At 48.9% G+C, this 16,891-nt stretch overlaps 1 protein-coding gene and 2 long non-coding RNA genes across 8 annotated transcripts in view; all 3 read right to left on the reverse strand.

The window, feature by feature from the left end:
• LOC107181927 overlaps positions 1-6,114 on the reverse strand; it is a 97,230-nt gene extending 91,116 nt beyond the window's left edge. For all 6 annotated transcript variants that reach the window (XR_001512634.1, XR_001512635.1, XR_001512636.1 and 3 more), the window contains exon 1: positions 5,933-6,114. This is a non-coding gene — a long non-coding RNA (uncharacterized LOC107181927). The remainder of the gene's footprint in view (positions 1-5,932) is intronic.
• A 586-nt stretch (positions 6,115-6,700) lies between these two features.
• Positions 6,701-7,247, reverse strand: LOC107181926. Its single transcript, XR_001512632.1, has 3 exons — positions 7,193-7,247; positions 6,980-7,065; positions 6,701-6,840 (listed from the first exon to the last, which is right to left on the reverse strand). It is a non-coding gene; the product is annotated as an uncharacterized LOC107181926 (long non-coding RNA).
• A 3,465-nt stretch (positions 7,248-10,712) lies between these two features.
• On the reverse strand, positions 10,713-12,569 carry APLNR (apelin receptor). Its single transcript, XM_006756320.2, has one exon. The coding sequence runs from the start codon at positions 12,283-12,285 to the stop codon at positions 11,131-11,133; it is 1,155 nt and encodes a 384-aa protein (XP_006756383.1). The 5' UTR covers positions 12,286-12,569; the 3' UTR covers positions 10,713-11,130.
• Between the last annotated feature and the right edge of the window lie 4,322 nt (positions 12,570-16,891).

Genomic DNA, 16,891 nt, shown 5'->3' on the forward strand with positions numbered 1-16,891 from the left:
ACACAGCCTGGCTGCTGCGTCACCTTTCTATTCATTAGAGACTGGACAGAAGGGATTCTGATCACTGAGGAGTATAGCATTGCCAGGTAGAATGTCTCAGCATTCTCCATGGACACAGGTTTTCTGGCAGGAGGATTTGACCTTGACCACCACTCATTTGCAGGGCCTTGGAGAAACCACTTCCTATTTCTCTTTTAACTACGTTCATTTTAAAGGGAAATCTAAATTATTAGCACAAAAAGTCTAGCTTCCTGCAGTCTCTGAGCTGGTGATCATCACACTGTGTGAAGATGGGCCATTGGACCTAAAAGGACAATGTATACCTAAGGGCATCTTTCCCAAATTCTAGGCATAAGGGCCCAAAGAAGTCTACAGCTTAGGGGGGAACCATTGCCATGTCTGTAGAATTCACCATTTTTTTTTGCACAGACTCCCTATGTCTGGGGATCTTCCCACAATCTGAGCCCCGCCTCCGATATTAGAAGCTGGAATCCACTTTCCCTGGTCTCTTCACAGCTAGTGCCAGCATATGTCCTGGGCTTCCCCAAGCATGCAAGTGGGAGAATCTACATCGAAAGAGAACAAGCTGAGGACCCAGGAGCTGCGTGGAATTTTTTTTTTTTTTTTTTTTTTTTTTTTTTGTGGCTGGGGTGGAGGAAAGGCAAAAATCACCGAGGACAGCAGGGGTAGAAGAGCTGTGTCAGTCCCAGCAGAACTTCATGGTGCAAGAAATGTTATCCCCACAAGAACTAGATAATTCAAGGATGGCTCCTTCCTGAACCATAATTCTCCAGAGATGCTGTGAGCTACCTAATATGCTTCACTAAATTCTTTTTCTGCATAAACAGGTGGGGAAGGTTCTGTTGCTTGCATTTAAGATACCAGACACATGCAAACCTCATGCACACCAGCCTTGCAAAACAAAACCTATTCAAACCAAACATACTTCACAGTGATAGCTGACCCCCAAAGCTTGATGGGGATCTCATGGGCCTAGAACATGCTGAGTGCCAACTACCTACATGTTTAAATAAGATGTAGAGAGGCCGCTTTTCTAGGCTGCATCTCGGGCTCTCAACCCAAGGCCAGAGAAGGACAAGGACAGGTATTCAGTAAGGCTCTCCAGTGCGGTGGGCTGTCTTTGTGACTCAGAAGGTCATATAGCTGAAGGAGTTTCCAGAAATGGTTGGAACAATGGCAGCATCACTAGAAAGAAGTCTGTCACCTCCCACAAAAGCGACTTTGAGGGAAAACATGTGGGGTGTTTTTTTTTTTTTTAATTTGCAATTCTGAAGCATTTGCTAAAACGTCACTTCCATGACGGGTTGTGGCAGAAAACACCAAGTGTCAGAACAGTTTTGTTTCAGTTCTGCTGCTGACCTCCTATGTGTTTATTTCCCTTCTCTAGGCCTCAGCTTCCCTGCCTTAAAGTCAGAGTGCTGATCTTTGCTCCCCGTGACCTCTTTCAGGATATTTCCCTTGCAAAAAGCTGACTTTTTTTATGCCTGTGCCATTCAACTAGGACTACCGGGTATGGCTCTACAGGTTGCCCAAGTAGGGGTGTCCTGCCCAAGAATGCCCATCTGAGGGGTGAATAAAATCCAGCCCACACTCCCCACCCTATGCTTCCCACTGGAGAAGAGGCATTTTTTTTCTAATTTGCATAAAAGCATATGAGCTAACCATGGCCCTATTTATAGTTATTTCATACCCATGCCCTCCTCCTCATTGGGCTCCTACTACTCTTCTCTTAGTCATTATTCCTTCTTTACTGCACTCTTTAGCTCCTGGGTACAATCATATTCACTGCCTTCTTTCTACAATAATTCTCAGAACGTCAATATATAGAGCGAGAACTCACCATTTCTTGATGTCTTTGACCCCAACAATCTTGTTCTTCACTCCACTTCAGCTATCCACTCAACAGTTATCCCATAGACCCTGTCATTACCAGAAATCTCTATTTTAAAATCTTGTTCTTTGACCTCAATTCCCCACTCCTCCAGCTCACTTGCTGTAGTGGGGCCCCCACTCCCACATTTCTTGTCCCTTTTAATGACCACTAACCTATGTCTATCACATGCCCATAAGTCTACCTCCTGTCTTTGCTTCCTTCCTTACAGAAGTTGATTCCATTGCACTTCTTTATATCTACTCCCTTGCAGACAACCCTGATACCACATGCCTCTCTCCTATGTCACAATCACCTTGCAAACTCCAACACTTACTGAGCATCTTCTCTGTGCTTGTAGCCACAGCAGCTAAATGCTGCCAGAGAAAATCGCACAACCTGACTGAATGATTCCCCTTTGAATTCATGGACACAAATCTCGAAGGAGAGAATCAGCACTATATACTTCCCTAGGAATTTTGCTTTTTCATTGCCCAAGATGATACTTTAAGCCTTCAAAACTTTATATACACCTTTCACTACCTCCTGTACACCTGATGAACTCATCTTACAAGTCACTTGAAAATTAAACAGCACAATACCAGGGTTCCCTCATTTTCCCACCACTAAAGTCTAGCAACTTACATGTTTCTTAACTCCTCCATGTGAGGACACAGAAGACAGCTTCCAATGAGCAAGTGGGATCTCACCAGACACTGAACCTGCCAGGGTCATGACTTTGAACTTCCCAGCCTCCAGCACTGTGAGGAGTGTATGTTTATTGTTAATAAGCCATCAAGTTTATGATATTTAGTTCTAGCAGCCCAAATGGACTGGGACACTATTGATTACTTCTTATGTGCCAGAAAGTGTGCAAGATCCTTGCAAACATTACTCATGGAACCTTTAAACCAGTACTATGGGTAACCACTTTTATTATCCCATTTTATAGATGAGAAAGCAGTCCATTGATGAATATGATGTCCCAGATCTTTGCTTCCCTGAGTGTGTTCCTTGGACCAACAGCATCCACCATTGCCAGAAGTCTTTTAAAGAAACAACATCCTCTGGACACACCCCAGACCTACCGAATCAGAATCTGTATTTTAACAGCATCCCCAATGATTCTTCTGCACACTAACGTTTAAGAAATACTGGTCTTGATGACACAAAAAAAGAAGAGTTGGGATTCAGACTAGACCTGTCTAATTGTGCCCTTAACAGAATGGACAACAGGAAACTAACATCATAGTTTTGAATAAAACAAGCTAAATCATCACTAACACAAGTTGGACACATCAATACTATCTTTTATTGTCTGTCTACTCTAATAAGTAGCCCTTCCAAAACCATCTATAATATAGAAAAGAGATAACTTTGTGACATGAAAAGCAAGCAGGCCTGGGAATTAAGAGAGCCCCGCCAACCAACTTAGCTACTACCTATCAATGACATTTAAAAAGTCACTTACCCTCCCAAGGGTTTACTTCCTTCATTAGTGAAGTAGGAGGGTAAGAGCATTCCTTGCCAACTCAATTATGCTGTGTTTTTCATGCCAGCATGTTGGGCTGCTGGGATTTCCACAGTCAGAATGGAATCACTTCCTCCTCCAGCCTCAACATCTGTCTTTAGTCAACTCCTTTGGTAATTGCTGTTCTGCTTTTCCCAAACATAAAATAGCTAATTATTAGCACAGCAAATAACAATCACCTTCCAGGGGCCCTGTTAGCCTAATAACAACCCCAATACAGAACTGGCAGCCAGCTGAATCCCAGGGATGCTCAAGGGCTTCCGGGTCTCATCCCAGAAACCAACTAACCACTATATTGGTGCATCCTTTCTCCTAATGGTAAGAATCACATCCATGCTCTTCAATCCTGGCACCTTGGGATGACAGTCCCAAAACTCTGGGTCATTATTATACCTGCTGCCAAAATCTGTTCTCTGCCAAAGAGACCAAACCAGCCCCCCTAGAATGAAGCTTTGGGTCTCTCTCTTATCACCAGAGGCCACATCATCCCCATCATACAGGAAAACCTCTTGAACTTATGGACATATTCCAGACCCTGAAGGAAAACTGCCAACTCTTCTTGGATGCCCTTAAACCTGGACCAGATTTTCTTAAGGTCCGGAAGAGAAGTTTTCCCTGGGTATTTTTATAGAAGGAGGAAGTCCAAGATTTTATTTTTTACTCAATTGGTACATCCCACCATCATGAGAGTCCTTCCTCCATGAACATAGTTTCCCAGAAACTGACTCAGTGCCAGCTCCAGTTGGCTCACCGATAACTTCCACAGGAAGCCAACCAGCCTCACACACCACCATCCAGCCAGAGATACCTGAAGACAGAGTGTTCAGCATAAACACTGAACTGGTCATTGCAAAGCTGTACTTCTAGAAATTCAACTTGCAAGAATATCAGAAGTGCCCTGCAGAACATGGCTTAACTAATTCCTGTGTTCTAGCACTGTGGTTCCCAAGCAGCGGCTCAAAGAGGAAAAGGCTATCGGATGTAGTTGACTCAGGGTTAGTAATCTTAGTTCTCACCAACCTCAGTGCATCACCAATCTTTATCTTATCTTTCTAGACTTTTTAAAAAGCAATCAATTTGTTCACTTTAAGCAAAAATCAGTGTTTCTCACCTTTCCTCCTGAACTTTCTTTATCCAGCTGTTCAATCATTTAAGCAAACACCCTTTGAGCAACCTGCCCATTCCAGGCACCAGGAGAACAGAGATGCATAAACACAGCTCCTACTCTAGAGGAACTGCCCATAGAGCAGAGGAGACAGACGAGCACACAGAGCCATTACATTGCAGCCAAAAAGGGCTCTTCTAGAAATATGTTCCCACTGAAGTAGAAGACAAGAAGGTGCTGACTGTGTAGGGTAGTTCAAGCAGATTTGGGGAATCCACTTCCCATTATCCTTTATCTATATAGGAGGCATCCTTGAGTAGGCAAGAAATGTGTCACAGAACTAAATAATAAAGTACAGAACAATATAGGGTAAGATGCCCACTGAATACAATATGCTTTTGTCTCATGTCCCCAGGTTTCCAGTCATTCAGGCCAGAAATGAGCCCTAGGATGCTTTGGAGGTGGGAGAGAATGCCACATTTGAACCCAGGTGGAGCTGCAGGTGACCTATGTTTTCAGCCAGTGCATTGACCCATCTGTGATCACTCATCATTGCACAGCAGAAGACGGGTGGGTGCCTCCATGGCACGCTGTACTTCCTGCAATGATGCTACTACACTTTACTACTCATTGTTAAACTGCCAGAGAGCAGGAATCACTTGTCTGTTATTTATTGCTCTCTCCTAATCATCTAGCATATGCCTGGTACATGGAAATAAAAACACATTTGTTTTAAAAAGTACACAGAACAAAATACTGGACATGTGCTTCTCAAAATTGTCAGGGCTAACAAAAATAAAGTCTGAGAAACAGTCCTAGTGTGGAGGAGCCTAAGGAGACAAAATGACCAAATGCAATGAGGTCTCCTGGATAGGATCCTAAAACAGAAAAAGGACATAGGTAAAAAGGAAGGCAGGCTGAATAATGTATGGGCAGTTAGTAGTAATATAGGGTGTCCCAAAAAATGTATACACGCTTTGAATAATTATTCATTCCAATGGGTTAAATCTGAAAAGAAATGTCCATTGGACTATCAGCTTTTAGTGGTGTATACATTTTGGGGGGACATCCTGTATGTCAATATTGGTTCATTAATTGTGACAAGTATGTCCTACTAACGTTCGATGTTAATAACAGAAACTGGATGTGGAATATATGGAACTCTCTGTACTCACGCTTCTTAAAATTACAACTCTTCTAAAATAAAAGGTGTATTAACGAAACTATGGCTAACCATCTCCCAGCACCTTTGTGCCCACCCACTCCCCAGTTAGTGATCCATCATTGCTTTGACCCTCTCATCTTGTTCTTCATAGCCTCAATAAAAGACCCTTTCTCTTTTCTAAGCCTGGAAACATGGAACATGCTCTTGCCTGGCAGTAAGAAGCCTAAGTTCTAGTCCCACCCCTGCCATCTTTCCACCATAAGACCTGTATAGATCAGTCCTCCTCCATGGGCCTTAATTTATCCATTTATTGAATGGGAAGGTAAGGCTAGAAGGTTCTTCAAGTTGCTCCGTGAAGACAGAGATCATGTCTGGTCCACCTCTGTATCCTCAGCTTCTAAGAGTCCCAGACGCATTGTAGGTTTGTTACATGAATAAATCAGTGAATATTGCTTGATGCTCTAACATTCAAACTACAAATTGAAACTTCTAGTATCAGCCCAACATCTCCAAATCTCCTTTCTTGTGCGCTTAATTTTAAGTTCTGAGTCATGTCTTTGTGACTCTGACATCGCTCATAGCAACTTTACAAGCATTTTGGGCAATAAGTGAAAAGAGCTGCACCCGATGAATCAGGCCTTGCTAGCTTCAAACACCCTGGAGTTCAGACAGAGTGGTACCCGCTGAGATGGCAGGATAATCATAGCAAGATCCTATGATGCTGAGTGTCATTCTAGTTTCAGGATGGTCTTCCCACGGGATCCATCTACCCCTTCTTAGAATCTTTTTCCAACAGGCCCAGCGTGAGAAGGCCTCTTTAGGAGATCCTGACAGATATCTTAGAGAAAGATAGCTCAAGCCCAAGGGGAAGAAAAACTAGAAACCATAAAAAAAATTTTCTGGCTCCCCTACATTGTTTAGAGACCCAGATTTTAGTCCCAGCCCCAATCTGCTCGTCATCCACACCCTGAGACCTGGGCAAGCTATTTCCCATGCCTCTGCCTGACTCACCTCCCAGAGCTGAGGTAGGGTTGGGGTGAGAACTAGATGAGCTCTCTTTCCAGCTCTTCAGAGGGGCTGCATGCTCTCTTATATGTGGGTATTTCCTCTGCAAGGAGCAGTTTCTCCATGCATCGCTCACCCTCACCCTGCAAGAGCAGTCTCCTGGCATCCACTGTGTATCTAAAGTCTCCCCTGACACCCGCCCAGACTCATACCATCATTTAGATAAGGCCCTCCACACACTTCTACATTCCCTTTCTTCAAACCACACTCCAGTATAATCACCCATTCAACTGTGTTTCCACTACCAGACTGGCAGCCGCAGGGTCCTGTTCACCATTTGATCCTGTGCCCAGCATGTTCCTTGGTACCTAAGTAATAAATAAGAACTTGTTGAAGAAACAGATGAGTGAGTGAGTGAGTGAGTGAGTGAAGAAATGTGTGAACAAGTGAATTATTAAGTGCTTTATAATCTTACAATTTAGGGGGGTAGCTTACCTCAAATTTCCCTAGAGAGTTGGTGAGGCTTTTTCAGCATCTGTAACAAAATTGTGTGAATAGGTGGTTGTTACGGTTGTAAATTCCCACAGGGTTTTCCCTGGTGTGTTTCAGAAGACTGAAAACATGCACTGATACCCTGTCTTCCAGCTCCTCCCTGCCTCCCAATTTCTGCTTTCCACCTACCTCCCCACGCTCTGTCTCTATTTCTCTCTTTGTCTCTGTCTCTCCTTTCTGCTGTCTCTGTCTCCATCTGTTTCTTTTCCCTTCCCTTCCCCCTCCTCTCTCTTTCTCCCTCTCTCTTGTGCATCGTCCATCCTCCCTGTCCCATCTCCATCCTGCCCCAACCACCCACTCCTGGAGCACTCTCCACGTATGATCCACCTGTGGCAAGCACCTTACAGATGACACCTCACTTTCCATCCTACCCACCTGGAACAGCCTTATTTGTACTTTGGAGGAACAGTGGTCAAGAGCATGAGCTTTGGTGTTAGACGTGGCTGGCTCTAGGCCTGGCTCTTCGATGAACTGGCTGTGTAATCTTGGTCAAAGGACCTAACTAAGCTCTCTGATCCTCAGCATCCTTATCAACAAAATGAGGTTAAAATGTCCCTGACAGAGGATTGCAAGGATTAAGTGAGATAATGCTTGGAAAATGGGAGTGCTGTGGTAAATGCAGCAAATGTGACCTCTCATGTTCCTACCCGTTCTACCACAGTGACTGTGTCTGTGTTATCTGCAAACATTCTTAGTAGCAGAGGTCTTTGTGGAAGATAGTGAACACATCTTCATTCCAGCCCTGTCCTCCCCCAATTCCATAACCGTCCAGAGCCCGTTGCCTCTGCCTCTGACTCTCTAGGCTTTTTGTGTCCATGTTAATTTGGACAGAATCTATGTAGATGGAAACATATCCAAACGTGTCCTCCCCCAAAATCATTTGAGGAATTTTTAGTAATGATAAACTGTGGGGTAAGTCTAGGAGATTTGAATTCATTGGTCTGGATGACAAAAAGCATGAGTGTTTACAAAACCATCCAGAGTGACTCTGATTGGAGAACAAGCATTGGAACTTCTGGTGTAACTGAATGGATGCTCATGTGATAATGAATGAATGAGTCAATAGGGGATGATAAATGAATAAAGGGATAAATTAATCCTATATAATAAAAGGCTAATATGCAAATTGCCCCTCTACCGGAAGTTCCACCAGGGGGTGAGGTTGACCCACCAACCGCCTGCGGTCTTTCCCCCAACACAGCCCTGATCAGGGGTGGGCCTCTAGTGAATAAATAATAGGTCTACCTCCACAGGAAGAAATGTTAATATTTTCCCTCAGATCTGTGCTCCAGTCTTCAAAATGTGTGCCCATTTTTTCTAGGCTTTTCCAAACACAAAAACTTAGCTGCTCCCCACCCCCTTATTTCCTTTGCCTTCCCCCGATCTCATCCTGAAAGCTTTGCTCCCCTGGTCTATTTCCTCCATCTTCTTGCAGCTTCCCCATGTCCTTTCCAATTTCCCACTTTAGTCCTTTTAGCTTCCACTTCCCTTCTTATTCTCTCTCAGCTGGGTTCACACCACCTCCCACTGTAACATCTGTAAATTGGGGGTCTTTTTGGCATCCTAAGACACTTGTGTGAGAAGGGTCTTTGAACACAATAGTTACACAAAACAGATTTATTTAATGAACCGCAGTGACCAACAGGGTCAGAAAATAGCATAGACATTCCAAGAAGGGGCAGATTGGGGACAAGGGAGGGACACTGCAGGCAGCCTCTTCCACCCTCTATCCAGGACCACTGATGAGTTCCAGGTGGGAGGTATCTGCAAGTCCCCAGGAGGGTCTCTGAGGGGCACACCCTCTTCCCTTCTAAAAGCTTCTTTCACCCTTGGCTGGATGCTTTGAGGACAGTCCTGGGCTGAGAAAGTCTGTGGAAGATGCTGGCTTGTGACGGGGAGATTACTAAGCTGAGTCTCTCCATTCTCCTTTTCCTCCTCCTTCCACTCCCAGAGCTGACCTCATGCCAGCAATGACCAAGATGTCCATTTACACCAAGCTGGGCTCTTCCTGCCTCCATGGCTGATGTCTTGTCCTTCATGTCTAGAATCCTCCAAAGACAAAACCCGGAACATACACACCCTGCCCCCAGCTCACAAAGGCCGGACCATCAATGCCACCCTCAAGGTCTCTCTGGATGTGTGGACTCATGATGTCAGCCCTGCACAGCTGCTCTAGGCACTGCTCTCAGCCCCCAACCAAGCGAGAGAAGCCAAGGGGTCCGATCCTGATGGGGGAGTGAGAAAAACTCAAAGGGCTCTTCACCCCATGGCAAGCAGATGTCCCCCTTTAGGAAGAGGGTCACAGACCCGGGAAAAAGGGAGGGTGCTGAAAGAAACGCCCATAAACTCAAAGCAAGGTGAGAAGGCGTGAGAACGGGGCCCAGGGAAGCTTTCCACCAGCCTCCTGGTTCCCTCATGGAACTAAGGAAGGTCTGGGGACCCAGCACATGGGACCATAGTTCGTCCCCAAGCCTCAGTGTCAGCAGCTCTGGGGAGAGATGTCCCTACAGGAAACCAAGAGCAAACACAAACACAGGCTTCTCTCTTAAAGCACGGACCAGCCGTCAGAGCCCCCAAATCCAGTGGGGGTGGACTCCCTTTTATTCTATATTGCCTCAATATGCCCCTTCTTCTCTCAAACATACTGTGTGAAGAATAGAGATGGGGGGGTTCATCCAAGTGACAAGTGACCCAGGCACACTGCTGTCATGCTATGTTCACCCAGGCTTACATATATATACATATACACACACAAGGCAAGCATCTCCACCACATCCAAAGTTGACTCTTGGCACGGAGTAGCACCAGTGCCCAAGAAACGCATCCTGGGGTGATGGGTGGGGTGGGGTAAGCTCAGCTCTGAAGGAGGTTGTGGGGGGCAAGATTGTGGGAGAGAAGCCAAGTCACATATAGACCAAATGCTGACTCTGCTTTTACTCCCTGTCCCTTCCCAACCCCCCATCCACAGGAGGAATCCAAGGAGCCCGTTGCTTGTGAACCCACTGCCCTTCGGTTCCCACAGAGATGAGAGGAGGAATGACAGCGTCCCAGGAAAACTGCAGAAAGCACGTCTGGTTGGCATCACGGATGGGCTTCAGGAAGGGAGCCCCCAGAGGTGCCTGAAATCACAGCACTCTGATCCCATTTGGGGGAAAGTTTTTGAGCTCCTGCAGACTGGAGTGCTAGTGCTAACTTGTCCCTGACACCTAGCCCGACCCCGCCCCAGCCCATTCCCTTGGCTTTCTCAGAGAACAGGATAAAGAGTGTTTACAAGCTTCAGGATTCTTAACCCTTAGGAGCCCCTCACAACAAGGAGGTAAAAAGAGGAAGAAGAATGGATTGAGGGGAGGAATGAGCTATGGGAGAGGGGCGGGAGCCAGAGCTAAGGATTCAGAGGGTAAAAAACTATACAGAGATAGAGGGAAAAACAAAGGGAGGGAGAGGGTAGAGAAAACTAAACAGAAAGGAAGGAGAAAGAAGAGCTGAGATCCCAGAATGAAAGATGGGGGCGGGGGGGGGCAAAGACACCAACTTTTACTGAGCCAGACACACCCATCATTTCAGTGCCCATATGACTTTCCCCATCATACATACACAAACGGAGAAACTGAGGCTCGGAGAAGTTAAGAGACTTGTGCAAAGTCAGTCTCACAGTGTTGAGTGGCCAAGCTCAGATCTGCAGGGCTCAATCTCCTTCCATCACACCGCAACCTCTGACCAAAAACTAAAGGAGAAAGGAGTGCAAGAGGGAGGCGGGAGGCAGGGAGCCAGGACGGAGACCAGTGCAAGAGCAAAAGCGCCCTCGAGCTACCTGACTTTCAGAGAGCAAGGGCGAGGGCTGGGGCATGCAGAGGGCACCAGGCTTCTCTGGGGTCCCAGCCCTAGTCAACCACAAGGGTCTCTTGGCTGTAGGGGATGGATTTCTCCTGGGTCTGCTCTCCGCCCTTCCCGGTGTTGGGGCCAAGCCCCTGGCTGTGCCCGGAGGAGTAGCTGGCCGACTTCTCCCCACTGCTGCTGTGGGAGGCTCCCCCACACCTGCTGTGGCCGCAGCAGAGCATGGAGGTGCAGGCCTGGCGGAAGCGGGGGTCGAAGAAGGCGTAGAGGAAGGGGTTGAGGCAGCTGTTGACGTAGCTGATGCAGGTGCAGTAGGGGAAGACGTTCATGAGGAAGAGGTCGAAGCCGCAGGGCCAGTGCAGCAGGTTGCCCAGCGTGTAGAGCGTCTTCACCAGGTGGTAGGGCATCCAGCAGAGCGCGAAGGTCACCACCAGCACCACGATGATGCTCAGCAGCCGGCGCCGCTTGCGCAGGCCCTCGATGCGCTCCTTGCGGAAGTGGCCCGCGATGGTCTGCGCGATGAAGAAGTAGCAGGTCAGCATGATGGTGAAGGGCACCACGAAGCCCAGCGCCGTGGACGTGACCCCCAGGCCCAGCTCCCAGGCCCACTCGGAGCTGAGGGTGGCCACCATGGAGTAGTCCATGTAGCACTGCACCTTCGTGACATTGTCCAGGCCGGAAGGCACCTCGGCCGTGGCGCGCAATACCATGGCCGGCATGGCCAGGAGCGCGGCCAGCACCCAGAGCGCCGCCGTGGCCGCAGCCCCGCTGACCCGCAGCCGCAGCCGGGCGTTGGCCACCGGCCTCACGATGGCCAGGTAACGGTCGAAGCTGAGGCCGGTGAGGCAGAAGACGCTGGCGTACATGTTGACGAAGATGACATAGCTGCTGAGCTTACAGGCAAAGGTGCCGAAGGGCCAGTCGTAGTCCCGGTAGGTGTAGGTGGCCCACAGCGGCAGGGTCACCACGAAGGTCAGGTCGGCCACGGCCAGGCTGGAGATGAAGATGTCAGCCGAGCGCCTCTTCTCCCGGCTGCTCCGGAACACGGTCCAGAGCACCAGGCCGTTGCCCGTGGTGCCCAGGAGGAAGACCAGCAGGTAGATGGCAGGGATGAGGTCCCCCGAGGACTTCCAGTCCGTGTACTCACACCCGGACAGGTTGTCTGCCCCATAGTCATTGTCAAATTCGCTACTTTCCTCCATGCTGCCGGCCAGAGAGCAGACAGGCAGGGGTCCCCGGGGGAACCAGTTCTGTGGCTGTGTCCTGTGTCACCAGCTCAGCAAGCTAGCGCCCGAGCTTCTGGCTTGCGCCTTGGAACACAGGCAAGAAGAGCCGAAGGTGTCCAGAGCCCGTCCCCACAGCGGGAGAAGCTGCCTCTGGACCGGACCCTGGAGGATGACTGCGCCCACAGACTTCCCCACCCTCTCCTGCCTGGCCCCAGCCCCAAAGAGTTTCCTGCACCCTCCCGAGTCCGGTCTCCTCCTCGACTCCTCACTCCCTCCTCCCACCTCCAAACCAGCCCCTTACTTGTGAGTCTTAAGATCCTTAGGTTACAGCCCACTTTTTTTTTCCTTCTTGTCACTGGGCAAGTGAACCAAATTGACCCCTGCTGTGCTGGGCAGAATGTTATCTGTGGCTTGCAGCCCACTCTCCTCCTGTTCCCGCCTCTATCTCTCGGGTTTCCTCTGGTCTTCCCCTTACCCCTCAGTCCTCACCACCCTCCTGCTCTCACCCCCTCCCATCTTCTCTAAATGGGGCAAATTATGCAGATTGAAATCTAGCCCTAGCTGGAGCCAGGGTGGGTCGGGGACAAGGAGGGTGTGAGATTTTGAGCATCTGGCAAGCCTTTTGGGTCTGTCCCACCCTCCCTCCACTCCTGCCGCCCTGCCCTCTCCCAGACCAGACTTCCCTGTACTTTTCTTGCTCACTTCACTCTCCTTTACCCTTCTGCTTTAACCCTCTCTCTGGGAACTTTTATATTTTATAGACGCAGGTACAGGGAGATTTCTCTGTAATTCATAAGCTGTCAGCAGATAGCAATTTGCAGATGGCATCAGAAGTTTTAGAGTCAGGACAGAGTCACAGGACGGAAGAAACCCCAGACAAAAGAATATCGAATCAAGTTATTAAACCTGCGGGGAAACTGAGGCCTAACAAGGTAAATGTCTTTTGCCCAAGGTCACAGGATGACTTTCATTCTGGTTTTGCTGTTTGCTTTTCTTCTTCTCCAAGCACCTAACACAGTGCCTGGCATGTAGTAAGTGATCACGAAATGGTTGTTGAGTATGAATAAGCAAATGGGTGAATCAGAGAGAGAATGAAAAAGGGAGTCCACAGGAAGAGGAAGGAGTGTGTGAGGCCCTATGCAATGAGAGCATGGCTGCATTTCAGTTCTCGGGTTCTGATGCCCTCCATGGACAAGGAGCTTCTGTAAGGCCAGGGACAGGGTGTTACAGCTAGAGGAGGAGGCAGAGAAAGGAGCAGCCCAGAACAGATGCCATGGGCACAGTCCTATAGAAACTCATCTTGCCCTGCTCTCCTCCCCAGGACCTCTGGGCAGGCAGGAGGGAAGGGTGACAAGATAAGGTAAAATAATACCCACCCCTCAAGAGTGGAGGAAGCCACCTAAAGTTGGGCAGGGGTGAAGTGATGCAAAATCAGGAGCTGAGGCTTGCAATGCAAAGGGTTTACAAAACTAGAATCCATTGTCTTCAGGGAGGTTTGTTCAGAAAGCCCCCAGCTCAAGTACCCACAAGGATCAGGCTAAGAACGTATATGGGTAAACAGCCAGTTTGAGACAATACGGAGTGATGGGGACTTCAGCAAAGCAGAACCAGCACACTCCCTCAAAAGGAGGCCGCCTCAGCTCTGTCTCTGGTTACCAGCATTTCCATGCCTGCTGGTTTTTCAACATAACTTCAAGTTCTGGATTTTATGAGAAATATCCTAAATTTTGGAAAGTAAAACCATTTTTAGAAAGATAGGGCAGGACAGGAAAACATGCCCTTGGGCTCCTGTTCTTTGAACCGGAGCTTGCCAAGAATAGAAGGTGGGAGAAAAATAGGGAGCATAGACCAAGAGGAAGAAACATAAAATGCAAAGATTTTTTTTTTAAATGAAAATAAACAGGGCCAACGCCTTAGGGCGCAATGGGGAGGTGCAGGAGGAGAGGCTGGAGAGGATGATAAGAAAGGTCCTGAGGGTCTTGGATGACCTTTACCTAAAGGCAAGTGCACAAGAGAACACCTTGGTGTTTCTCCTGAGCGTTACACATTGAGCCCCTACTATGTGCTAGGAATTCTTCTAAACATTTTCTATTTTTTGTGTATTTGTTATCTCTTTTAATCGGCAAGACAACTTTGGGAAATCGGTGCTTCATTTTTGCAGATGAGGAAACTGAGGCATGGGGAGGTGAAATAGCTTGCCCAAGGTCACCCAGCTAGTAATGGTCAGGATCAGAATTTGACCCAAAGCTGCCTTGAGTCCATAGACGAACCCACTATGATCCCTAGGGAAAAACTCCAACCCTCTTTAAATTGAGGCACTTGTCATCTGTTGAGCATTATAGAAATGTACAACGGTGCTAGGATACATGGCATTTACTTTGAAATAAGCCTTCATGGGGAAAATTTAAAATAGATTGGCTAAAATATTTCAGAGAGACTCCCCCCTCTTGATTGAACAGCGTATATGAATCCTGCCAGGAAACAGTCTACACTAAACCCTTGGGGTTGGCAACATATCTTGATCCAGAAATAGTGCCGTGCGCAGTCATTCCCAAAGAGGACTCCTGGCCGCCTGATGCCAGGCGGAGAGGTGACATCTTAGCAGTCTGCAAAATAGTGCTCAGGACACTCCATAGGACCCAAGCTCGGGCTTCCCGGCTCTCACAGTACCCAGGGAACAAACTGCCTGGTACCTGCTTTCTCCTGCACGCCTGTCTAATAGAAGCCTGTGTGGGTGGCAGAATGATTGCCATTGTAACCCGACAGCAAGCTTGGGTGGCACCAATTAACCTTCATCAACCTTGACCTATCAGAAGGGACAGTAGCGTTGTGCTGCAACCTTTTGGCTCAACTCAGCTCACAGCTGATGTTCCTGTTACAATAAAAATGACTGCTCAGGACATTCCAGGATAAAGGCCCAAGTTCAGGACCCCCAGTGACTCCAGATCGCTGCTCCTCCCAGAAAGGTGCAGGTACCCCTGTCCTTTGCAGCTGGGAACATAGAGGGAGGGGTGCAAGTGAGTTCCCGTGGCCCTAAAATCAGGTCCCTCCTCCCAGCTGTTCCCATTTGGATCCTGAGTCAGATAGAGAGCCCGTGGGAGAGGGTAGGCATTCATCACTTTAATCCCCTGGCCTTGGGCTCTCTGCCTCATAGGGGGTAAGAAGCAATTAATCTCACCAGGGGAATCAGACTGGTTGAAATGAGAGGAAATGGGGGCCAAAGCTGGGAGGGGGCCGCTGATTGGGGCCAGAGCGGGTGGAGTGTTGATAAGACCTGGCTTCCAACTGAGAGCCAGCTGGAGCCAGATGGGCCCAGCAGTGGCAGAGATAACCAGAATGAGCCCACTTCCCTCCTCAACCCACCTGACACCCAACGTCCCTGCCCATCCAACACAGAAGATGCGAGTTCAGTAAATAGGACCAGACCATACATGCCCCCAAGACACAGAAGGAAGCCCTCACGAGGGAGAGAGAGTACATGGGCAGGACCTACTTTTCACTCCTGTGCCCCCTCAATTTGGTGCCTGGTAAGTTGTAGCCATAAGAACGCACCTAGGAAAGGGATGGGAGAGGCTGGTCTTCACCTGGAGCCGTTCTCCTTCATTAACAAGGGCACCTTCTTTTGTTAAATTGACACCGAATAATCTAGCCTGAGCCCCTGGCAAACCAGCAGCTAAGACCGTGTCCCCCCAGCTGGCCTGTCCTGGGAAGACCAAACGGGTTCTCTGGGGGACTTTGTCTCTCTCCGGATATTGTGATGAGCCTGAGATGAACGGCCCCCAGATCGGCCATAGAGAAGAGCCCAGGCTGCTGGGGGACCTCTGAGTCCTTGAATCAATAGCTGTCCTCCACCCACCCCACCCCCAGGTGGGTTCCTGGCCTAGAGGGCAGAGACCAGCTTGGCCCTGTGCCCTGGCTGTGTGGCTGTGCACGTGTGTGTGCGGGGCTGGTGTGTGTCGTGGGGTCCCCTGTGAGCATACGGGACTTGTGTGTGCCTGGGGCCTGTGTGTGCTTTGGGGGCACTATTTACGTAGCAAGTGTGTGGTGGGCCCGGGACCTGGATAAACATCCTCCTTGGAAGGCAGGAAAGGGTGGTTAATTGGATCTCTCTAAGGGCCTGGGACCAGGGGGAAACGCAGGAACCGGGCCAGGCCTTGCCCCACGCTCCGGGTGGAGGACTTCAAAGAGGAAGCCTGCCTTTCCCTGCCCCTCGCTGACTTCTCACCTCCTCCCTCCCTGCTCCCCGCTCCGGCCCCTCACTCCTCAGGTTTGCTTTGAACTCCGCAGCTTCAGAACTCACCCAGGGCAACAGGGCCCTTTCTCCCTCCCCAAGAGGCAGCTGTGTCCCTAACAGCTGGCCGAGCTATCAAAGGGAAAGGGGAGGGCGGCCCCCGGGAACAGGGGCGGCCCAGCCCACTCTGGGATTCCGCTCCCCGCCCCAGCCCAGCCTCGCACACTCACACACTCACACACTCACAAGTCCTATTTCTGGCGCTTATCGGACCAAAAACAAATGGCCAGCTGCCTTCTGACAATTAAAGCAGACCCCCCTCCGCAGTTCCTTCTCCCCTCCCCATCCCCC

The sequence above is a fragment of the Myotis davidii genome, unplaced genomic scaffold (assembly GCF_000327345.1).
Source record: "Myotis davidii unplaced genomic scaffold, ASM32734v1 scaffold874, whole genome shotgun sequence".
NCBI classification, from domain to species: Eukaryota; Metazoa; Chordata; class Mammalia; order Chiroptera; family Vespertilionidae; genus Myotis; species Myotis davidii.

Bases quoted from the DNA above. Each gene is read 5' to 3' on its own strand.
- APLNR (XM_006756320.2), bottom strand. From the start codon at position 12,285: ATGGAGGAAAGTAGCGAATTTGACAATGACTATGGGGCAGACAACCTG.